Raw genomic sequence first — 25,621 nt, 5'->3', positions numbered from 1 at the left:
GTTCATGTGCCAACCTTACCAAACGTTTTTGTGTTATTGAGTCCGTCCTGAGCTGTTTAAAAACAAACCTGTTATTTTTCTTTCAACAGGTGAACATGGTTATTGGCATTCTGGTTTTTAACAAACTTGTATCCAAAGATGGGATAACAGATAAGAAACTGAAGGAACGGGCAGGGTATGCCTTATCAATACATCTAAGCAAAGAATGAATATAAAAAATGCCATGATCAATAACCAGACAGAGAGTGGAAAGACAGACTGGAAAAAAAACCCACATGCAGAAAAAGACCGATTGGAAACAACAACAGAAGCATCATCTTTTTGCTCTGCTGCTGGGTGCAGCGGAGACAAAAGATGTGAGACGCAGCATTGTGTTAGCATGCACGGGGGTCACACGTTCAGGCCCAGGCTGACGTATCCCAGCAAAGATTAGGAAGAGCCTCGCTTAGTGCTAACTCCCTGCGACACCAGCTGGCTAGGAGAAGGACGTGTGTGGCGCAAGCTGGGGAGAGGTGCAGGGGGAATAAAGGCAAGGAGGATGCATCCTGTAGAGTGCTGAGCACCCTCAACGCCTGCCAAAATGAGGGTGCTCAGGGCCTCACAGAAATGGGCCCTGCTGGCTTTCTGAGTGCACATATGTGTCAGGCTGGGCAGATGCCATGTTGGAGAGAGAGAGGCAGAGAGAATGATAGAGCGAGACTGGTATCCCAGAGGCTGTTTACACTGCAGTTCCCCCTGGTTTTGTTTTGAAAGGTATTTCGATTTCTTTGGGAGCCAGCTCCCACAGCCCTTACTCACTTGATTTCAGGGGGTATCGCTGTGGGCTGCCAGACAGAGCCCTAAATACCATGCCAGCGCTTGGCTGGCTTAGAACCAACCCCTGCTTCCGCTGAAGGCAATCAGATTTGTCCCACTGGCTTCAGTTGGGCCATTTTTTCCCTTGTGATGAGTTAGTTCACACACGCAAGGCAGCATCCGGGCCAGACATGCAGCCTGTGCTACCTCTCAGACTTCGAGGAAGGGGCCAGAAAACGGCCCACAGTCCCCAGAGAGTCTGTCTAAAACCAGGTCAGAAGTAAAGCAGTGCAACGCAGCGCCTCTGATAATGTAAACACACCAAACCCTGCAGCCCTACCTGTGCCCTTCATGTACAGACTGTCTGCCCCCTATCCTTCCAGTACTTCCAGTGAGGAGCACAAACGCCCACCTCCATTCCTGCATTGCTGTCGGCTGATGGTCTCTGATTTACCATCCGAGGTGCCATTGTAGTTTTGAAAATGTCGCTTGCAGCAAGGGGGCGAGAGTGTTGGTGCCTAAATACCACAGTGATGAGCCTATTGTAAAAACTGGAGAGAGGAGGCAACTGGATTCACAAGGGGTGGGTGGGAAAGGTACAGGATTGACTATATCTGCAGCCCTGGGAATTAAGTAGATGCCACATTAACATATCCATTGTAGAGGTGGATAAATCAGGGCTCATAAATGATGGTCATTGCCTGAGATCCACTGGGATCTAGTGGATTAGGCACCATTGTAAGAGTCAAGAGTCTTGACTTTTACTCCTGGTTGTAGTACTGAAGACCAGCGAGGCCAACAAGTCCATGGGCCATGGAGCGTGAGCACGCCAGGCACACTCCCCACCCCCCACCCCCGCCCCACTCCCCAGAAGTCAGAGACACAGAGCAATGTGGGCGGAGAGGTGCTGCTGTCCTTATTCTGTCAGGGAAGGACATTAATCTTGAAGGCTGTTAAACCATCAGCTTAGCAGTGTTCCTGTAGCCATGTCAGTCCCAGAATATTAGAGAGACAAGGTGAGTGAGGGAATATCTTTTATTGGACCAACGTCTGTTGGTGAGAGAGACAAGCTTTCGGGCCACACAGAGCTCTTCTTCAGATCTGTCTCTCTCCCCAGCAGAAGGTTGTCCAGTAAAAGATATTCCTTCACCCACCTTTTCTCTCCAAACCATCAGCTTGTCGTTCATTGTATACCAGTAAGCAGGTACCAGGTGCCATGATCACTAATTGTTAATTTCAGTGGAATTGGTGCAAGTTCCATGATCTTTACCATTGATTCACCGTGCAGTTAGCTCCCTTCCAAATCAAAGGATTTTACAGGATTCTTGCGCCTGAAGATGCCTTAAAATGCCAGTGTCGTTGCAGTGGTGAAATATACAGCGAGAATACAGATTCTACTCTTGTAACTCAGCTGCAGTCAGCGGCTAATGTCGTTACGCCTGACTCACACGGGTGCAATGGAGAGCTTTTAATCCTCACCAAGGAATAAAAGGATTTTTTAAAAAATGACTTTTTGATTCAAGCTATTGAGGCTCCCAAATGGAATAGGTCATCGGTGAAATGAGGTGAGACGTTCTCTGGCAACCTGCCTGCAAGGACAGTCTTTCCAGTTAGACACCCTGTTGATTATTTTCATAAGCACCTTTTTTCTGGCTTTACTTTGGGAAGAGAGGTGGCAGAGAAGAGAGGCAAAGAGCAGGGATGTTAAAACCTCCAGTCACCCTGTCTGCTGGAGGATAATTCCTCTGGGTGGGGAGTCAGTGCGTTTCTTTAAAAATATTGTTATTGAGAGCTAGGCTGATAAGTGACAGCTGAGGATCAGGCCCCTGATTCTTCTCTCACGCCAGTGTAAATTGTTGACATCAGTGGCTTGATACCTGTATAACAGAGGGAAAGACTGCAAGTGCACCATCCCTTATTGCTGGCTGGAAAAGAGGGACCTGGGGAGCAACCTTCAGTGTACTGCCTCACACTGCTGCTGCTAAAAAGGGGGGGCTTTATTGCCTCCTCTCCAAAGAAAGAACTAGAGAAAATACTTTAACCCCGAACAAGAGTCTGTAGCCAGATAACTATACTTGAAAGTGAATGTTCAGATAAGTCATTGATTGGATTAGCAGAGGAGAGAGTTATTGTCTCACGTTCTCTCTCTCTGAGCAAAAAACACCCGAAAGTCCGTATTTAAAAGATGCCAGCTGGTTATTGATCATACTGAAAGTTATACTTTGAAAACAAAACTGACAAAGAAAAACACCCTTTTTTTCTGATGTTCTTTGTTGTTCCCCCCCCTTCTCTTCTTTTATCCTCTTTCGTTTCCATGTGTGCGTGTGTGCGTGCAGTGATTTTAAACGTTCTCTGTGTTAAACGATTTTGCCAATTTCATTCTCCTTTTGAAATACACCCATTGAGAACCCTGAAATGCCTCAGGGAACTGTGTCACATTTAGCCAGCCGCTTACAGTCTGGGCTTGGGAGCTGTGTTGGAAGGTAATTCTGGAGACCATCAAGACAAGTAACTGCACTGGAGATCTTTGTGTTTGTGCCCTGGAGGGGAACTGGTATAGCCAGTGTATTCTGTTTCTCTTATAGCAGAGGCAAGAAGTATGGTTTGCTGTAGGAGAGAAAGCTATGTGACACTATAATGAGCCCAAAACAATCCCTAACCTACAGTAGTTCTCATTAACAAGTCAACAGTCACCGTACAATGATATCTGAGATACAACCGTTTTTTCCCCTATACTTAGAACAGGAAATAACTGTGATTATTGTGTCAATATTGTTGGCAAATGTCAACTTTCTCACGGTAATGACCTCACCCGCATACCACACACGTTGGTGCTTAGGCCCAGATCTGCAATGATATTGAAGCACTAACTCCCACTGATTTCAGTGATTTCAATGCGGGTTAGGCACCTCTGTACCTTTGAGGATCGGGGCCTGATAGCACAACCATGAGTGCAGATATATAGATAGCCAGATCAATGCGCACAATCAGGCTGTGCATGTACATCAACACACTGTGCACTAGAGCTGGGGAAACCAGTATATCATGTTTTCAGTGAATACTCACACCGCATTGTCAATCGGTTCCCTATGGCCAGTCTTATCCGTTTTGCAGTCACTTGCCGCAGACGTTCAGCAGTTGGGTTTTGGTGTGTGGTCCTGTGTCCAGGCACAACACAGCTTGAATTGTGAGTATCTGCTGTCAGAGTATCAAGCAAAACAATTGTAAAGATGTCAAATACATTAAAATGGGATCAGATTTTGATTCCTGTACACTGGGTAGTACCTTCCCCCACAAGGAGTGGCACTGAAATCAGTCAGGCTACTCACGGCTTCAGGTACTAGTCAATAAATGCATCACAATCCAGGCCCTCATGAATACTCTGGAAGAGCTTGTGGTCTTTTAGCAAGCAGAAAAAGAAGATAAATTCACTATTCACTATGATTATTTCCTTTGCTGTACTGCACATACTTCCCTCCCCCAACACATGTGGACACATGTGGACTACACAATCAGCCCCTCTCTCACAAAACACACACCAGAATATGAACCACCTGTCTCTGTGTTTACTCGCCCCAGCTGTGCGTGCACACATGACAGCAGACCTCTTTCCACCTCTAGCTGATGTGTTGTCACTTATGTTTATGTCCTTCCTAGCAGAGGTTCCCATCAAATGTCTTGTTAGATCTTGCATTTTTTACTCCTTACAGTTCCCTGCTGCTTGTGGCCCACAATGGAAATCTGGGGAGAAAGCACCTTTTCAAGGGTCATTCAGTGGATGTGTCTCAGCAAGACACACACAGTGCCAAATTTATGCCTGGTGCGACTCCATCAATTTCACAGGATTTACTCTATCCATGAATTTGGAGCACACTTTCTAGAAGACATGCATATATTTATACACCCACACCCAATGGAGCCAGGAGCTAATTTTCTCTCTGTCTCAAGGCTGTGATAGCTGTGAGATACCTTAGCTACAAGTCATTATTTCTGAAGGAAGTAATGGCTTATGTTATACCAGCTGATTAAAAACTGTCCAGTAACCTTTTAAGTAATAAGCCCATGTGACCATTGGACACACCATAAATACTAAAGGGTAGCCGTGTTAGTCTGTATCTACAAAAACAACGAGGAGTCCGGTGGCACCTTAAAGACTAACAGATGTAAAATCTGTTAGTCTTTAAGGTGCCACCGGACTCCTCGTTGTTTTTTTTTTACCATAAATAATATGCTGGTTTTCACGGTGATGTGCTTTGTTGTATTTTAGACTGAATATAGAGTTATAAAAGCTAGGGAAAGACATTTGTCTAGTCCACCTTCAAGGCAAAGTGAGTTTGCAAACACTTTGCATTTGGAGTTAGCTAACTGCCTCTCACCAATGGTGCAATCCAAACCACTGGGGGTGAATATCATGCTGTCTCTTGCCAGTGAGATAACACCCTCTCTGCTGTTAAGCAATTTTATTGGCTTTATTAAATCCAGGTGTTGTGTCCAAACCTCTGTGTTTGCCCTCAAATACCTGTCTCTCAGGCTAGTGCCATCACTCTCTGGATACATGGACAGAACAGCTGGGATGTATAATTGCCTACACTGTATGGGATGTCTGCACAGCAGCTGGGAAGTGTAATGCCCGACTTGGGTAGATTCACACACTAGGTCTGACTGAGCTGCACACTAAAAATTGCGGCATGGGCACGGTGGCTCAGGCTAGCCGCCCGACTACAATCCTGTCTGAGATCCTAGTTATGTACTCGGGCCACTAGCCAGAGCCATTGCCACCTAGGCCACCATGGCTACCCAGCTTTTAGTAGTGCACTAGCTTGATGTGAGCTAGCATGTGTACCTTTACCCTTGCTGGGAATTACACCCCCCACCCCTGGCTTCTGTGCAGACACGTCCTTTTTATGAGCAAGGCCCAGAGCTAGGCGTTGACGACTCCTAAAAGAGGATCCTTGCTGGAGGCAAGGAGACAACCTGGTGGGACCTGCAGTTCCATCTCCCTTTATGGAAGGATTTAGGCCCTGAATCAGCAAAGTTCTCAAGCACATGGTTAACCTTACACATATCAGTAATCCGATCTCTGTTCCGCAAAGCATTTAAACAGCAAAGCATTTAATGTGAAGTACATGCTTAAGACCCATTGAAGTCAATAGGATTTAAGCATGTGTTTAAACATAACCATGGACTTCTTTGCTTTGCTGAATCAGGGACTAAGGGCCAGATTTTTAAAGTATTTAGGTATCTAAAAATGCAGATAGGTGCCTCGTGGAATTTTCAGAAGTGCCTAGGCACCGTTGATTTCAATGGGAACTTGGTGCCTAGGTGCTTTTGAAAATTCTACTAGGCATGGTTAGGCCTCTGCATACCTTTATAAATCTGGCCCTGAGTCACTAATGATTTGTTTCTTTCCTGTCACCATCTGCTGCTAGGAAGGTAGGGGATTGGTCCTATTTTGAGCAGGGGGTTGGACTAGATGACCTCCTGAGGTCCCTTCCAACCCTAATATTCTATGGTTCTAAAGCATTTTGCCTGCTGGCTGAGCTAACGCAGAAGGGACAGTGGAAAAAGCATCTCAACTACACCTCACTCTGCTTCATCAAACAAAATAAGCCAACACAGCGCTGGTCCCACCAGCCCTACTTCTTGCCTTTCAAGTGCAACATGCCGCAGCCAGGCCCAGAAGCAAAAACAACACAAAGGACAGAGGGGGAGAGAAAATATTCTCAAGGTCAAGAGCACGCAAGCAGGCCTGGGAGGGTAATAAAAACATGCAGTAAAAGGTTACCACCAATGGCAGCACCAGAGGTCGCCCTGAGCCCAGCAGAACCTTTCCCAACACGATTCCACCCACACCAGTGACCCCAGCACAGCTCTTGACTTGGCTCCCTGCATCTGGAATGACACAGACGAGAGTTTTATTCCTTCCTGACTTCTGATCTCCTCGCTCAAACTGGGTGTGGTGTGGCTGGTTGGTTCCTTTTTTTCCTTTTCTTTTCTGTTCCTTTCTTCGTTTGTGTTCACAAGCAAAGTGTTTTGTTTTGTTTCAGTCTTTTGATTTTAATTGCAGTCAGATGGCAGTGCCTCTTTACGGCATGACGCTCAAATGTTCCAAGTGTGGAGTAGTTTCTTCCGCAGAAGTTTCGGCCACAGCCACCAGTAACGCCATGTTAGTTCCTCTAATTTCAACTTCTTTTCTTTCTTTCTTTCTCGCTTTCTTTATTTGATTTCCCTCTTTCATTTTATTCCCCGTTTGTTTTCTCTCCCCATGTCCCACCCGCCCTCCTGCCTTCCCATCCCCTTGGGCCATAAGAAGTTAGAAGTGTAGGCTTCCTGAAATGTCCCTGGTACAAGGCCTGCAAGAGTTAAAGTCCTAGGGTAGACTGGACCCTACCGGGCGCAGAGCATTCCAGCAAAACACTTTGGTATGTGCTTAAAGTAATGCAGGTGACTAGCCCCACTGAAGTCAATGGGACTATTCACATGCTTAAAGTTGACCATATATCTACAGCCCCAAATTCAACGTAGCACTTGGGGCTTGACTCTTGATGGCAACACTCCCATTGACTTTAATAGCTCATCGATGCACAAATTAAATTCAGAAGGGACCACTATGATCATGTAGACTGGTCTCCTAACACAGGCCATAGGACTTTCCAGGCTCAAGCCCTTAGGCCCCAGTTTAGTAAAGCACTTAAGCATGTGCTTCAGTCCCATTGACTTCAGTGGGACAGACTACTTAAAATTAAGCATATACTGAAGTCTTTGTTGAATCAAGACTAAGTGTTTTTCTGGATCATGCAAGAGTACACATCCCCTCGAAGGACAGAGCCCCTGGTTCGCTGCATGTTCTTCGGCACAGAGTCTTATAGAAGCAGGGAGCAGTTTGAACTGGATTTAGATGCCTTTGGTTCAAGGGACACTGTCAAGTGACAACGTAAACTATTGTTAAATGCCATAATTTTGATACTAACCGGAGCTGGTTGAAATTTTAAAAAATCTTGAACTCAGGGATGTTTTTGTTCTGCTGTTTTTTTAATGGATCAGGATTTCGTTTTTTGAAAGTTTCTCTGGAATGCTATTTTCAGCATTGGTTTTGTTTTTTTTGTTTTTTTTCATTTTGATTGTAATTGTCAAAAGTGAAATGTTTCGATTTTGAAATGATTTTTTTTCAAAAATGAATGGTTTTGATTTTGAAAAGTCCCCATCATTTGACTAAACTAACCAATCAAAATTTTGAATGGAAAACACGAACCAAAAAAGTGAATTTTTTTGCTGAAAAACTTTGAAAAACTGAAATATTTCAAGAAATCAAAAAGGTTTTCTGAAAATTTTCATTTTTGAAAAATGACAAAATTTCTTCAAAATAATTTGAATGAAAAATTTCAATCAACTCTATTGACAGTTTAGATTTTTGAAACTGAGGATTAAAAAAATCATATTTACTTTTCATTATTGATCCTGTGTTACTTTGTTCACCAGCTTGGATGGTGAAACTGCACTGGTGTGACACTTGTGTGTTTCTAGTGAGTTTCACGTACCAATTCTTGTGAATTAGCATGACATTGTTGCATTTCAGTTTCCGATCACTGAGGAGGAATGTTTAATTCTAGCAAAAAATATGATCATTAATAAAAATGATATATTTCATGGAATAAAAATGTAATTCATATTAAGTTTTGTAAGCCACACTCCTTTTTTTAAACAAATTCGAATATATTGTCCTATTCTACTTGACAGTGTTCCTTTACAAAATCATGATCTAATTCATTTTCAAATTTTTAAAAATGGCTTTACAGGACAGTTGGAAATCACCATCTCCTGCTGAGCCTGAGAGCTTCTCGTTTTACTTAATTGATTTGATAAGTATCAGAAGGGACTTAGTAAAAGAATGTATATATGCCTTGTTTCCCTGGCAACAGAATAACAAAATCAGTAAATTTCAGTGCAAGATTTTGTTTCCTGTGATCTTGCCTTTGATAAAGGACATCTGAGCACCTGAAGAAGAATTTGTATAGTTGGCCCCGACCCCACTCCCATCATCCACTTGGTTCTGCGGTTCATTATTATCATTTTGCCCATGCCAAATCACTTGCAAACAAGGCTGTTAACGAGGCAAAGTCCTGGAGTAGCTGACCATGCCTCTTGTTGGTATCAATATTTCATTATGCTGGGCATTCAAGTCATTAATGCCAGGTTTGGGGCCAGCTTTGCCCTTTGATATTGCGGCCTTTGGATGAAAATTGCATGGGGCAGATCTAGATTTGGCTCCTCTCTGACACAGACTATAGCAGTGACTGCGGTGGTTAGTGGAGAAAGGCAGAGAAGGAATAGCCGTGCCTTGTTATTTCAATGTTTCAGTCTGGCACAGGCATCACCTGTCAGACCAGAAGGCCCCCTGGAGAGCAGAGTGCATCTGGAATGATGGTGCATGAAAATACACAGTAGGGTCTCCATTTGCTTGGCTTTGGGAAGTTACAGTACTCTGACAGCTGAATCATGAAAACACCTGTCCATCAGAGTGAGGAGGAGGCAGAGAAATAGGCATTGAGCACCAGTCATTCTCAGACTGGGTGGTATCAAACCATACCACTGGTAGGGAGGGCTAGGTGGGAACTAAGAGCAAGGCAAAGGTCAGGGGTACTGGAAACCGCCAGGTTTCTTTGCTCAGGAAATGTTGAAACAGTTGAGAAGGTGGAAAACTTTGGACCTCTTTGACCCATGAAGTGCAGGGAAACGTGCCAGATGTGTCCTTTACCAAGTTGGCTTCCAGCTGTGGACTCTACTGTCATGCTGTAAAACTGTTTCCTGCCACACTGCTCTTTGAGAAGATGCAGAGAGCATTTTGCTGGTGAATGGGCTCTTCTTCCTACTGGGACTTCTCTTCAGCTGATTTGTGCCTGCTATGCCTGCTCCCTCATCTCTGGGCAAAAGCTACCTTAAAGTCTTTTGCCTTTTTGCCACCTTGGGAAGAGGTTTGATCTGAAAATGGGACTGCTACATATGGTCTTCTCAGCCATACCAATTCTTTGCATGTTTACTATGAAAAGGGGACTGCACTGCAGAAAATTGAAGTTACGGTTGTTTTGATTAGATACATAGATAGATAGCTAGAATTACTGTCAGTGAACATGCTACTTTATATGACATGTTCAAAGACAGGAGCTGAAACACTGGCCCCAGAGAAGTCAATGGCAAAACCCCCATTGATTTCAGGTGGTCCAGGATCGATTTCACCCAGGATCCCCACCTGCCCCCCAAGTGAATCTCAGGCAAAGAGGAAACATGGGACACCAGTTCAGATGGGAGTAGTTTACCAGCCCATGGCCAGTGTCCCCATTAAGAACCAAATTTTACAGCGTGTTTTCTCGTCAGGATAGTTGGAATTTAAATGCCCCTTTAAACTCACAGAACTTTTGTTAAACAAATACATGATTATTTGGGGGATTCATTTAGGAGAGGCTGTTCTTACATTGTGTTGGAAACTTTGACAGGAGATTTCAAAGTCCACTGCCATGAGGCTTTCCATGGATTTCAGTGGTGCTTGGATCAGTTCCTTATTTCCCAGTTTGCTTGTGGAGGAACACCTGCATCTTCTATTTATTTCCATGGGAGCTGGGGATGCCTAGAACTTAGGAATGGCCAGAGCAGATCAGACCAATGGCCTATCTAGTCCAGTATCTTGTACCAACAGTGCACAATCCCAGCTGCTCCAGAGAAATGTGCACGAAACCCCGCAGTAGGCAATTAAGGGATAACCTGCCACCCAGGGAGAGTCTCTTCCTACCCACTCCCAACTTAGAATCAGGCTGCTTATTTAGTTGCTGAAGTCTAGGCACTGACATTCGAAAGCCACAGCTGAAGCCTACTATGGTTGAAAGTTTTCTCCATTTTGCAAGTGGCTGTTTAGGATTCAAAAGTACTGCCACTCCTTACCGCTCCACCCCTGTACACGCCCATCTCCAGGATGGCTCTTGCTGGACTATCAAAGGGATGGAGGAGCTAAACATTAAAACAGTCCTAACCAACAGGCCTCCATGTTTGCACGCTTTGAAGATTGCCCTGTTTATGTGATTTCCCTAGGAACAGGATGTAGAATCGTAAGGTCTCAGGCTACCTTTGGGCATGACTTATTCTACGAATTGTGCCATGCCGTGTCCTTTATGGCTGCTGCTTTCCTAGCCTCTCTCCTTCACTTAACTAGCATCCACTACTTCCACCGAGACCCTAAAGCAGCTTGTTCTGGCTGTCAAGCCTTTCTTGGAGTCTGTCCTTTCAAGAGCGTCTTGGTGCCGGGGATTCCGTTTCTATTTTTCATTGATCAGGATGTGGGGTTGCCCTTTCTCTATCCTCCAGAGATGCCTCTATCTGCTTCTTGATCTCAGAGCGTTTGCAGTCTTTTCTTGGCTCACTTCCACAAAATTCTAGGTGCCTTCAGGGCCCTTACTGTGGCCCTTACTAACCCTGAGTAGCTCTTTCATGCTTGGTTAGTACCATCAATGGGACTACTCACCTGGGTAAGTGCTATGCAACACAAGTAAGGAGTGCTGAATTGGACCCTCAATATGTAGATGCTTCTCTGCCACTTCAGGCCCCTGTTTAGACTGGCAAAAAAACAGCTTCTATATTTAGGAGTCAAAGTCCTGTCTCACTTAGCAGGACCTCGCGGTGCAATCTTTTGATTTGTATATTTTGGTTAGATTTGTCAAGATGGCCATCGCTAATAAACTGTCTCGGAATGGTAGCCATCCCACAGCTAACTTAGCATTTACTCAAGTGACTCCGAAGAATCTGTTCCATGTACATGAGATGTCAGGTCTTGTGATCTTCCGTTCACAGGGCTTAGAATCTAACTATTGAGGGAAGTACAATCCCCAGGAGCAATTGTGGGGAGATGGGCAGTCATATCCTGATGGCTCCATTAGAACTTGTTGGTTGCAAACCCAAATGTTAGCTTCTTTTCTGGTATTCTTGGGGGACTTAGACTCATCCTGCTGGAGGGCGGCTTGGAAAGAGGAGTGGGATTGTGATGCTTATGGACTTCTCTCAAGAGGGTCCCTAAAACGGAGACAACAACTTGAGCTGAGCAGGGGGAAGAGTGGTGCTGGTAGTCTGTGAACCACTTTTCCTACAACTGGTCATAGAACTAGAGAAGCAGTCATAGAACTAGAGAAGCATTTGGGTTAGGATGGGCTTCCATAAGATCAGCTAATCTCTACCCTCTGCATCAGGGCAAGACTGACATTACTATCCCTAAATCTTCCCTGATGGATGTGTGTCTAGTCTCAGCCTTACTTGTGTCCAGCTTTGGCAGTTCCACCTCCCTTGGCAGCTTTTTCCATAGCCTGAGCTGCTCTTTGAGTTAAGTTTATTTCCTGCTGCATCTTTATCCCATTAATGCTTGTTCTGTCATCCTAAAGCAATGGGAATAATTGATCTCAGTTGTCTTTGTAACATGCCTCTGAGGGCAATCATTGTGTCTCCTTGCCTTAGTCTTCTTTTCTCTAGGCCCAGTCCTCTTAAACTTTCATCATTGTAGATCTTTGTTTCCTGAACCTTTTTGTCATTTGTGGCACTCTCCTCTGAATTCTCCCTAGTTTATCTTTGTCCTGTGGCAAAAATGGAGTTTCCAGAGTTGTCGATAATAAAGAATGAAACAGGGCATCTACTGGGGGTGTAGTGTTGGTGAACATCCTCTGATTAAAGACCATGACATGTCCCTGCTTTTGGCAAGGCTGAATATGGTCCACATGTGGTTTGCTCGCTTTTCACTATAAGTCCTGTTGAAGAAACGCGAGGGCCCCAGTATTGTAGTGTTGTCATATGACATCATAATGTTATAGCATTGTGCTGTGTTGTAGCATCCACATATCCTGACATGATACCATTTCTCTGGATCATACGGTGCTGTAGCAGCATGATGCCATGTACTGTCTCTGTGCTGTCATGTAGCAGTGTTGGACCATAATCATGCCTTGTGAAAGCAGCATCCTAGTTCCGTGATCCAGTGGCACAGTACCCATGCTATAATGTCACTGTAATCCACACCAGGAGAATATGGGTCTTTGTCCCCTCTAGTGCATGGGATACATACATAAGAGGATAAAAGTCTACCTCAGCTGCCAGCCAAAAGCCTTATTTCTTGATCTCAAGCCATAAAGGTCTTAGGTTAATCCCCTCTGACAACCCATGAAAGAGGACTGTTATATAACCATATTGCATAACAGCACCATTAGTTAGCAATATCATCATGTCACGTTGCAATCCAATGTCATGACATGCTGACATAGCACCTAAGTATTATGATGTTACATAGGCCCTGAGAGTTATGTCAAGACCCTTTAAGGTTTCATGGATGCCAAAGCACGTAATAAGAAACAGGACAGCCTTAAAGATGTAGTACGTGTGAATCACAGTACAGAGCCAATGCACAGGAGGTGGAATTAAGGGCATGCTCCTTTCAGACCTGTTTTTCTTTCCTTTGTTTTTTTTTTTTTTCTTAAGCCCCAGGCTTGACGTGTGTTTTAAAAAAATAACACAACCCCTTTGCATTTAATACTTCAAAAGCTAAGCAGAGCTATGAAAATGAAATCAGACTAATTTATAGCCCATTGCCATCTGCTGCCTGGGAGAAAAATTGTGCATTATATGTCAAGCAACATTTCCATAATATTTGTCAGAGATGAATATGGCTGAGAAGGCCCCCGGAAGATGAAGCAGAAAAAGATCAGAAAGTTGGGCCAGATGCTCAGATGGTGTGTTGGCACAGGTCCACTGAAGTCAATGTAACTATACTGATTTACACCAGCTGTGGATCTAGCCCAATGTTATTTTAATCATTATTCTTCTGGTTAATATTTGGGGGATGGGAGGATCGGGGAAGCGGACCATATCCACTGTGTAGTGACAGCTCTAAAGGTTGTTTGTGGTGAGACTTGGAGAGAGAGCCAACAGAATGTCTTGACTAAGAGGGGCAGGAGAACAGTCGCATGTGGAAAGGATGTAGACTCCAGGGAAGAAGAGGGATTTTGTAAGGTGATCCCACTGGAGTCTTGGGCCATTGTGTCTGAGTTTGGGAGGGCAGCTTCTGCCCTGACTCCTCACTGAGTCAGTTTGTGTGCACGCATGTACATCACGGGAGTCGTTTATGGAGCTGGTGTCGGCACTATTGTGAATCAGGAGCAACTCCACTGAAGGCAGGAGAGGTATGCTAGTGTAAAAGTGATCAGAACCAGGCCTATGGTACTGGTCTTAGAAACAGGCCTGAGCCAAAGCCCTAATCTAGCCCCAACTCTGAACTCTAGATCTGAGTCCAAACTTTTTTGCATTTGATGTTTGGACTCAGCCCGTTACAGAGACAGTTTCAAGCTATCAGTCTCATCCAAAGCCAGATTTGTGGTTCAGATCTGAGCTATGGTTCAGGCCTGTTGCTGTAGCCAGAGCCTGTTGTGTGCTTTTCTGCTAATGTCCTTAATGTAGCCATTCTTATGTGTCGGGAGTGTGATAGGCCAGGGAACTCCAGAGGGCAGAGTCTGATATCACCCAATCCAGTGCCCTCTCTTTCCCCTTGTTCTCTCTAGTCACCAGAAGTATGGTGAGCAACTTGAATGAGCTGTTTTTCCCAGCCAGACAGCTGGTGTGTTGGACTCTCTGATCCTGGCATGGAATACACCTGTGGAATCCTGTCATCAGGCAAATCTCATTTTTCCATTCGGCTTTTCTGCCACTTCAGTTTTGTTCTTCCCACACTTGTTCTCCAGTCAGCTTCATTAACATCATGTTGCAAATGGTGATTCTGAGAGGTTTCTGTTATCAGATGCACTCAGCCAATTTCGGGGGGATGGGGGGGCGAAGCAGGAGGGGGAATAAAAACACTTGCATGGTTTATGACTATGCTGAAAAACTACAGTATGTCTGCAAAAAATGGGGCATTCAAGAGTCGGTCCTGAACTTTCCATTCAATGTCTTATGTGCAGTTATAGGGCATGCATATCACGTTACGGCACTTTCCTTACATGGTAGCACAAAACCCTTTACTTGGTGGAGAAAAGGGAATTACACAGGAATTTACGTGCTCTTCCAGGTTGCTGGTTAATTGCACCAGTAGCTCCTAAATTCACAAACTCAAGCCTGGACTGGTGTTCAGAAGTGCTGGTATATAATTATTAATTACAGAAATAACCCATCACTGCAATCTACCATCAGTGCAGTGGGAAGTCCTTGAGCATTGTGCCTGGATAACGAGTGAGTGTAAATTGGGTAAGAAGTTACTTGACCCAGTGACATTAAATGGTCAGTGGTTCCCATGTAAGTGCTGCAAAGTGTGAGTCATGATATCTGTGTCCTATAATATGTCATGTTATCTATCTATGTGTCTTTACGTATAGGTCAAGATTTTCTACCCAGAAAAGTTTGAGGTCCACTCGTTATTTCCGTCTCTGTGTGTATTCTTGCTAAGCTTCTGTTGTAGATAGAGTCCCATGCTTTCCTTTGTGCACTGCTGTCCCCAAATGTTTAGAATTAAAGTTGAGTTCATTTCCTATGTATTGCCACAGTCTGCACTGATTTGGCTCCCTTGGTGGCAAAGAGGTCAAGCGTGGTCCATGGAGATGGAAATGCCTTCTCATTTCTAGAAGCGGTCTGTCCAGTTCAGACCTGGAGCTCCTGGCTGGGGTAGTGCAGGGATGCTCACATTCCAGATGATTATGATGTACAGTATCCCTGCTGTGGCTAAACAGATGACTTGAATCCTACGAGCCATCAAGCCAGCACTACATTCACTTGCAAAAATAGCATAAGGTTCATCAGATAGAACTGGTTCCAGTTTTCCAGGGAGCTTATTTGGCAAGGTCCCATCTGTACCCAGTAGCTCCTTGTTAACAGATAACAGGATTCAGGGACCAGCGGCCTCCTTAGTTCTCTGGGTATTTGTATGTGGGGAACATTTGATGGAGGGCAAGAAGTGCTTCCAGGAGCTTAGTGTCCAGGCTCAGCTCTGTCCTTGTTAGCTTAGCCACCCGAACCCTCCAAATAAAACCCCCAGGTGATACTGATTTACTGAGTGCCATGACAGTCCAGGTACCAGTCGCCATTAGCTAAGTGTTGATGGCCATCAAGGTAATCTGACCTCTGCTGTAGATGTTCCATTCCCATTTTGCAACATACAGTGGCCGCATCTTCTCTCCGCTCCTTGGACAATACCACTGGTGTGATTAAAAGTGTGGAGTGGGAGGGGCATGAGTGGGACATGATATGCCTGCCTCCTTCCTTCCCACCCCGAATTTCTGTGCATGCTTGCACCACTGAGCCATAGTCCCCTCCAAGTGTCTGCCGCCTGCTCTGAGAGCATGAGTGTGATGAGCAAAGCAGCCTCCTGCATCCCCGAGGGAGCTCAGAAATCACCCAGAATAAGACCACTGTTACTGAGGGATATTCTTCTGCAGCCCTTTGGGATCAGGAGGCTGAATTGGCTCCCACAAGTGATCACAACATTTAACTGGCTGGGGATGAAGCTGAACTCGGATTTGCTTTCTCTTCCCTGACAGGGCGTCCCTTTGGAGCTCCTGCGTAGTCCTACCTCTGCTGGCGCTGACCTGGATGTCTGCGGTTCTGGCAATCACGGATCGGCGGTCGGCGCTCTTCCAGATCCTGTTCGCTGTCTTTGACTCCCTGGAGGGCTTTGTCATTGTGATGGTTCATTGCATCCTGAGACGAGAGGTGGGCACAGCCCAGAGGGCTGCGTGTGACCTATCTACCGGAGGCCAGATTGGGAATTGCAGCTTTCCCGCAGTCTCTCTGGGAATTCCTCTGATCCCTTGAGCTGTGGACCATGACATTCAGCTATACAGCTGTCACTGTGATAAGTGTGACCGAAGTGCCTGGACAGATGGATAGGTGGACGTCACGCTGAAAACATACAGTGGGGCAGAGTTTTGGGGACAAGTCTCGTTTAGTTTATCTTTGGTCCAAAATTTAGGTTTCGTTTAAAAAAAAAAAAAAGATTTTACAAAACCTAAGATTTGCAGAAAAGTTTTCATCCATGTTTAAAGACAATATCAACAAAAAACAAAGTTGTTTTCTAGGGGTTGTATTGAAATTGTCCCCAGCAGTGTTAGAAACCCAAACACTATATATATGGTGCCAGTTTATGGGAGCCATAAGTTAAACTTGACTATGACCAGAAAGTGAAACTTTCTTTTACTTTAAACCAGTGAACTCCATCAATGATGAAAAGTTACATTCCTTTTTTTAGAGTAACAGCCGTGTTAGTCTGTATTCGCAAAAAGAAAAGGAGTACTTGTGGCACCTTAGAGACTAACCAATTTATTTGAGCATGAGCTTTCGTGAGCTGTAGCTCACGAAAGCTCATGCTCAAATAAATTGGTTAGTCTCTAAGGTGCCACAAGTACTCCTTTTCTTATTCCTTTTTTTAAGTTCTTTCCATTGCAATAAAATGAGGTGTCATTAATAACATTGACAAGGAGCTTTTTATTTATATATGTGCATGTTACCTTGATATAATTCCTTTCAATTAAGTGGGCCTGATAGATTCCTGGTGTCAGACCACTGAAATCAGTGGAATTACACCAGGGATTGACCTAGCCCAGAGTCTTTTCATTAATTTCATTATCCAGTTAGGCCCTCTCATTGCGGTCGTTGGGAGTCTTTCCGTTGATTTCAGTGAGTTTTCGATGACACACAATATGCAGACAGTATAGACTCTTGATCTGACATTATATACATCTATGTCATGATTTATGCAAGAGGGTCCTTTGTAAATATGGGTTACAGAATAAATTCATGGTTATTCCTGCCTGTGCAAATCCAGCAGCTAGCTACTTTGGAAGCTATCCCATGTAATAATCCTGTAAGCATGCAGGAATCTGGAGTTGCTGTGTTGGTGTGTGAGATATGTATCCTCTCAGCCCCTCTGAAGCCGTTGTGTGAGCCCTAAACAAACAGGACCCATGTGAGCATTACAATCTATCCCCAGCAGGATTGGATGCTCCTTTGCTTTAAACAGTGCCTCTGTCTGACTCAGTCTTGTGCAAATCTGTTTCTCCCGGCAGGTCCAGGATGCAGTGAAGTGCCGAGTAGTGGACCGTCAGGAAGAGGGCAATGGAGACTCGGGAGGGTCGTTTCAGAACGGACATGCTCAGCTAATGGTAGGAAAAACTGCCACCTGCTCGCTTGCCAAGGGACTCGGTGCATTTAGCCCGGATCCAATGAACTAAGGGCTCTCTTTCAACCTTTTAGGCTTAGCTGTCATCACTCTCCTTCTTTTAAAACTCTGATTGGAGTGTGGGTGAGCCTCAGTTTCACTCACCTATAGCTCCCATTCCCTTCATAACAATCAGGGTCCCATCTCTCTCCCCCCAGGCGTATGCAAGCACCAGGGCTTTTTTGTTGTAGGTAGGCCAGATCCTTTCGGTCTAAGGATGACAAACCCCACATGCACCTACTTTCCCATAAAATAAATTTCCCAGGTCTTTCTACCTCTGACAGGCTGCATGTCAGACGTCCAGCATGGTGGTAGGAGACAGCAGTTTAATATCTATTCGCTCAGAGAGTGTCACATCGTAGTCATGATTTTCAAGACATCCTTTCTGAGAGACTTTCTCTCTCCAAAGTACTTTTCTTCCCCCTTTCAGTAATGTTCCTTTCTGGGTGCTCATTTTGAGCTCATTTTGTGCAAAGATAGAAAACTTCATCCTGTTACATGAGTCTTTTAAAACTGGGCTAGATAAAGCCCTGGGAGAGTATGCTGTAGGGAACAATCCTGCATTGGCCCCTTTGTGATGGACTGGATGTCCTAAGAGGTCTTTCTTGTCTCTGATTTCTAAGCTTTGGGGAAGCAGGTCAATCCCACAATTCACAAGATTTTCCCAGGCTCCAAAACAGGCCTGTTGAGGCTTTCCTCTATCTTTCTACCTGAGTGTCCAGCCAGTCAGGCCCAGAGATGCAACATATTCATAAGAAAAGAACAGGAGGACTTGTGGCACCTTAGAGACTAACAAATCTATTAGAGCATAAGCTTTCATGGGCTACAGCCCACTTCATCGGATGCATAGAATGGAACATATAGTAAGAAGATATATATATATATATACACATACAGAGAAGATGGAAGTTGCCATACAAACTGTAAGAGGCTAATTAATTAAGATGAGCTATTATCAGCAGGAGAAAACTTTTGTAGTGATAATCAAGATGGCCCATTTAGACAGTTGACAAGAAGGTGTGAGGATACTTAACATGGGGAAATAGATTCAATATGTGTAATGACCCAGCCACTCCCAGTCTCTATTCAAACCCAGTTAATGGTATCTAGTTTGCATATTAATTCAAGCTCAGCAGTTTCTCGTTGGACTCTGTTTCTGAAGCTTTTCTGTTGCAGAATTGCCACCCTTAAATCTTTTACTGAGTGGCCAGAGAGGTTGAAGTGTTCTTCTACCAGTTTTTGAATGTTATGATTCCTGATGTCAGATCTGGGTCCATTTATTCTTTTGCGTAGAGACTGTCTGGTTTGGCCAGTGTACATGGCAGAGGAGCATTGCTGGCACATGATGGCATATACCACATTGGTAGATGTGCAGGTGAATGAGCCCCTGATGGCATGGCTAATGTGATTAGGCCCTATGATGGTGTCACTTGAATAAATATGTGGACAGAGTTGGCATCAGGCTTTGTTGCAAGGATAGGTTCCTGGGTTAGTGTTTTTGGTGTGTGGTTGCTGGAGTTCAGTGCTAGAGGGGACCATTAGATCATCTAGTCTGACTTCCTGTATAGCACAAGCCATAAAATGTCACCCAGCTTGCCCCATATTGAGCCCAATAACTAAAGCTGATCTTCCAGAAAGGCATCCAGTCTTGAGTTGAAGACATCAAGAAAGAGAATCTACCACTTCCCTTGGTAGTTTGTCCCAGTGGTTAATCTCTCTCACTGTTAAACATTTGTGCCTTATTTCTAAGTTGAATTTCTCTGGCTTCAGCTTCCAACCTTTTGTCCTTGCGGTGCCTTTCTCAGCTAGATAAAGGAGCTCCATGTCACCCAGTGTTTTGTCCTGGTGAAGGTACTTACACTCTATCATCAAGTTACTTCTTAATCTTCTTTTGGATCCGTTGAACAGATGGAGTTCTTCAAGTTTCTCATTATAAGCCCTCCTCTCCAGCCCTCAGATCACTTTTGTGGTTCACTTCTGGGCTCTCTCTAACTTTCCAGGGCCCTTTTTAAAATACGGACACGAGAACTGGCTGCAGTGTTCCAGCATTGATCTCGCCAATGTCGGATATGGAGTTAAAATCACCTCCCTAGTCCTAGTCACTGTTCCCCGATTCAGACATCCAAGGATTGCATGATCCCTCTTTGCTACAGCATCGCATAGAGAGCTTCTGTTGAGTTGCTTGTCCACTCTGACCCTTAGATCCTTTTCAGAGTCACTGCTTTCCAGGATATAGTCCCCCGTTCTGTAGGTATGACCTGCAGTCCTTGTTCCTAAATGTAGAACTTTGCATTTGGCTGTATTAAATACATTTTGTTTGACGGGGCCTCATTTAACAAGTAATGCAGATCACTCTGTGTGACTGTAGTGTCCTCATCATTATTTATCAATCTTGTATCACCTGAAAATTTTACCAGCAGTGATTTTATATTTACTTCCAGATCATGAATAGCCATCGGCCCCAGTACTAATTCCTTCAGCACTCCCCTAGAAACACCCCCATTCAATGATGATTCCCCATTGACAGCTACTTTTAGAGATCTGTCAGTTAGCCAGTTCCTAATTCATTTAATGTGTGCTGTACTGATATTGTATAGTGATAATTTTTTAATCAGTACATTGAGAGATACTAAGCCAAATGCCTTACAAAAATCTATGTATATTATATCTACGCAGTTGCCTTTATCAACCAACCTTGTCATCTCATCAAAGAATGAAATCAAGTTTGTTTGACAAGACCTATTTTCCATAAAAGCATGTTGACTGGCATTAATTATAATCCTAGCCTTTAATTTATCAGTCTAATCTCACATCAGCTTTTCCATTCTTTTGCATGGGATGGATGTCAGGCTAACCAGCCTTTGGTACCTAAGTCATCCTTCTTGCCAATATCATTAGCACCTTTCCAGTCTTCTGATGTTTCACCAACATTTCAAGATTTATTAATAATTAACATCAGCAGGCTAGAGATCTCCTCAGACAACTCTTTTAGTTGTGCAGGTTAGCTGGGCCTGCTGATTTCAAAATGTCTGTCCCTGGTAGATGCTATTTAACATCTTCCTTAATTACTAATGGACTGGAAAGTACCACAACATCCTCCTGTGATACGAGCACATCATCCTGCTGCTTAGCACATCTAGAATGGAAATATTTATTGAACACCTGTCTTTTCCACATCGTTATTACCATGATTACATGGAAGCCCGTGTTCTGGTATGACTCCCTTTCTCCCATTCTCTGGGATGATGGCAACCAAGTGTTTCAAGGCAGGGAATAGTTTAGGGGAGAGGAGGGCTGCATGTGGCTGCTTTTGGCATCCCCTGCTCAGGCATCCCCTGCTCCTGTTAGGGAGGGGCCGTGTCTTCTACATCAAGGCCATTAGGCAGAGAGTCTGATTCCAAAGCGTGGAGCCGAGCCCTTGTTCACGCCATTCTATCTGGATTTTTTAAGGCTTTGTGTGTGGTCCATGAGTAGAAACGTTCATTGGATTCCAGGTTGCCTTCCCCCTCCTCTTCCCCTCCCCCGCCCCCATCCCGTTGACCACCCCCCTCTGCTTTCTCTGTCTTTCAGACCGATTTTGAGAAGGATGTGGATATGGCTTGTAGATCAGGTGAGCACATCACAGGTGAGAAATCAACAAGTGACCTGGTTTGGGGATTGAACTTGGCCGTTTTTTTTCCTTACTATCTGTGTGTGTCTGTGTCCCCTCGGTGGCTTGCGTGTTTGTATATGGGCTGCCCTCGCTCCCGCCCCCACCTCAAGAGAATTCCTAACTCTGCCCCTTCGCTTTGCTTATCCCCTTCTTCACCCATGCCTTGCTTGGCCTCTTGGCTAAGATCAAGCCTCACCTCGATTTAACACCTTTTATCCAGGGCCTATGCCTTACCTGGCAGGGGTGGTGGGATCTATGACCTTCTCCATCTCTCACTACTGGGACCTGATTTTGTCTTTGCTTAGAGAGTCATCTCTGGGGCTGGCCTCATACCCATCAGGAGTCCTGAGAAATGGGTGTAAATCTGGAGCATCCTCTCCCAAATCCTTGAATGGACAATTGCCCTCTGGGTTCATCCATACCAGCAACCGCTTGGGCAGTCATAGACCAGACGGTGCTTGGGGAGATGGCCCACCCCTTCCCACACACAACCATTCATTTCAGCCCTGCAGATCTGCATGGGCCAGCAGTCCCTGCTGTCGCAGCCCCTCCTCAGTCGCTCCCGTTTGTCCCATGCCCACTGTGCTGTCTCTGAAAGTGCTGTCCAGAGTCTGCTATGCTGCCTGTTCCTCTTTGCAGGTTCTGTTCCCTCCTGCCCTTGGCAATACCTGACCAGCTGGCTGATTTTGATCAAACCTTTTGCAGAATTTCCGACTCTCATTGGCTCTCCCAGATGCCTCCCCTTTCCCAAGCAAGAGTTTCCCCAGCTCATTTGGCCCTTGTGTATAATTCACATCTTCCAAACCAGGATCTCCCTCTAGCTGCCATGGACTTTGCATCCTGTGTGCTCATTTAGGGGGCATCACAGAAGAGTTTATCTATCTATCTATCTATCCATCCATCCATCCATCCCCAGACACCCCCTCTTCTATCTATCTATCTATCTATCCCCATACACCCCATCTATTTATTTATCTATCCATCCATCCATCCCCATACACCCCCTCTTCTATCTATCTATCCCCATATACCCCATCTATCTATCTAATCTATCTATCTAATCACATTCTCTGTATCATTATCAATTTGTCTATCACCCTTACCCTGATGGTATGTAATGCCACAGTCTCTTTCTGTCTATACCTTATTCAGGGTCTCTCTCTTTCTCCTTCTTTCTCTCACACCATATTTCTAGCGTGCTCTCTCCTGCTCTCTCTCCCCTTCCTGATGCTGAGGACCTGACTTTCAAAAAAAGGCAGGTGCAAAAATTGTGCAGACAGGAGTGTGCCCAATGTGCGCATGTGGTGGCATCAGATTTTCCCACAAGGCAGGTATTTGCACATACAGCTGGCTAATTGGGCATGTCGCATGCACAATTGTGTGCTTTTGAGAATCAGGTCCTGAAAATCAGTGCTGAGCCCCAGACAGGCTCCTCCTTGTGCTGCCTTAGAGTCTCTGGCTCCTGGGTTGGGTCTCCCCGAGCAATGGGAGGGAGCCTTTTGGTGTCAGGTGACTCCAGGACAGAAGACTCCCTGATCTCCACCTTTGCTCACTAACCTGGCCTGGTTTCCTTTGCCAGCAGCCAGATGTACAAGTCTTCAAACCCCAGCGGACAAGAAATGAAATAATCCCAATTTGTTGTGCGCCACAGCCTCGAGACAAGACCTAAGCACCACCCCTGGGGAAGCCAAAGCATTCAGGGAGCTCCCATGCACAAAGCATGTCCCAAATGCTTCTTTGAATACAAGCCACAGTGTAGAAAAACACCCAACAACCCACTGGCTGTGGCTTTTGCTGAAAGGGCATTGTTAATAAAGCACCGATCCTGATACCTTCACAAGGATGAGCTGGGTCCGAGGCAATGTGTGGCATTTCCACTGAGAGCCAGTGGCAGAATTTGGCCCATGAATGGGGCCAAAGCAAAGTTATATCCTTGCGCTGTTCTCTGGCACAGCCATCATGACTGAGATGGTCACCGTGCAGCGGGTCTGGTTTTCAAAGAGGTTTTATGGTTGGTTGGTTTCTCCTGGCTTCCCTTTGATTTTGCCCTGCCTGCCCTGCACCCGCTGGAGGTACCTACACTCGTCCAGCACTCACCATGCCTGGCACAAGTTAGCAGTGAAACTGCAGCACCATGGTTTACCTGGCACCAGAAATCCACCGGTGCCATACAGTACCTTGATCATAAATGGGAATGGCTGAATGGTGCCAGGTCACAGCAAAGCCTCTGCCTTGGCTCCTCTCCTGTCTGCTGCATTGGGAAAAATGTGTAAAAAGAGCCTGGTTTTTTGTTTGGTTTTGGCTGGAATTGTTTCCACTTTTCCATGCTGAAATGCTGGGTAAGTAGCTTTCAGCCCCGCCCACCCCAGAACCCTGTGACTTTATCCTCTGAGGACATCCAGGCTGATGTCACGAGCTTATTAACATTTCTGTTGCAGCCTAGAACCAGCTGAGCAAAGCAGATTTTAACGAGAGGAGGAACAGCTGTGTTTGTGTCAATGGATGATGCTCTGTGTGTGTGTGTCCTGTGTATATCTCCGAATTGGCATGATTGCCCCACCCTCAGATTAAGGTTCTTTCCTATATGAATAACGAGCACTCATTTAGCTCCCTTTGGCTTCAAGGCAGTGGTTGAGAACTTCAAAACCCCTGGTATAATTATCCCCCAACGTACCCACTGGCCCAGTCGCCAGCGTGGGGATGTCATGTGCATGGGGTCTAGGAGCCAGAAGCATTGATCTGCCATTGTAGCCTCTATCTGAGGGAGTGGAGGGAACATGCTAAGGGCGTTTGATTGTGGTGAGATGGTTGAAGTTGTGTGTGGAGCTCAGGTGAGGTGAGTCCGAGGTGCTGAGGATGCTTCTCTGTCTCCTGCAGTGCTGAATAAAGACATCACCACATGCAGGACCTCGGCCATCACAGGCACGCTGAAGCGCCCGTCGCTGCAGGATGAGGAGAAGCTGAAGCTCCATCACCAGAAGGGGTCCTCGAACTTTAATAGTCTTCCAGCCAATGTCTCTAAGATGCACCTCCAGGGCTCCCCGCACTACCTGGGGGCCATCAACCTGAACGAGTTCAGCAACCACACGCTCACCCTGAAGAAGGAGAAGAACCAGCCGCCCAAGTCTATCTACATCTGCGATGGGGACATCTTCAAGAAGTTGGACTCTGAGCTCTCCAGGGCGCAGGAGCAATCCCTGGACACTAGCTATGTCATTCTGCCCAGCAACAGTTCCTCCACCCTGCGGGCCAAGCCGCCCAAGGACGATGGCAAATACAGCATCAACATAGACCAGATGCCCCAGACCCGGCTCATCCACCTCAGCATGGCAACCGACCCAGGCTTCATCGTCAAGAGCCCACCCAGGGAGCCCATGGCTATGACATGCACCGAGGTGCAGGGCTCCCCCATGCTGCAGCAGCAGACCATCTCCAGCGAGTCGCAGATCCCCAACAGCCTGTGCGACCCGGGCGACTCAGGGAACTTGGGCATGGTGCCCAAGAGCGAGACAGTCTCCACCCTCTCCATGAGCTCCTTGGAGGTAAGCAGGCAACCTGCGGCCACTTTCACCCATAAGAACATCCCAGTTGTCACATTGTTCATGCCACACTTTTCCTTCTATGTTGATGCCTTCTTTCCTACAGTGGCTGATGCCAGATGTTCTAAGAGTAGAACCCTGCCTTGAATGCTCCCAGCTGTGCAGTTTCCGTACCTCTTTAATGAGAGGGGAAATTTCTTCATGAACTCCCCTAGTGATATCAAGTTACGATTTGAATCTTGAGGATTAAGAACCCTTAAAGTTTTCATCCTAGGTAGTTACATTGCAGATGCCCTCTCTTTCCCATATAAATGTCTAATCAGTTTTTGAAGCTTTCCCTCCCTCCTAGTTCCAGCACTGGGTATGTTGATCAAAGATTTTAGGATGGGAAGGAGCCAAAGAGTTTCTTAGCCCCTG

The 25,621-nt window shown here is 45.4% G+C and overlaps 1 protein-coding gene across 1 annotated transcript in view; it reads left to right on the top strand.

The window, feature by feature from the left end:
- The window catches only part of ADGRB1 (adhesion G protein-coupled receptor B1), a 76,825-nt gene that overhangs the window by 35,328 nt on the left and 15,876 nt on the right, over positions 1-25,621 (top strand). Inside the window, exons 6-10 of the mRNA XM_077810909.1 lie at positions 90-175; positions 16,338-16,509; positions 17,862-17,957; positions 21,584-21,638; positions 24,543-25,207. Of these exons, the coding sequence (XP_077667035.1) occupies positions 90-175; positions 16,338-16,509; positions 17,862-17,957; positions 21,584-21,638; positions 24,543-25,207 (1,074 nt within the window). The remainder of the gene's footprint in view (positions 1-89; positions 176-16,337; positions 16,510-17,861; positions 17,958-21,583; positions 21,639-24,542; positions 25,208-25,621) is intronic.

Source organism: Eretmochelys imbricata, chromosome 2, assembly GCF_965152235.1.
Source record: "Eretmochelys imbricata isolate rEreImb1 chromosome 2, rEreImb1.hap1, whole genome shotgun sequence".
Taxonomy (NCBI): domain Eukaryota; kingdom Metazoa; phylum Chordata; order Testudines; family Cheloniidae; genus Eretmochelys; species Eretmochelys imbricata.
This window is presented reverse-complemented; position numbering and strand designations above follow the sequence as displayed.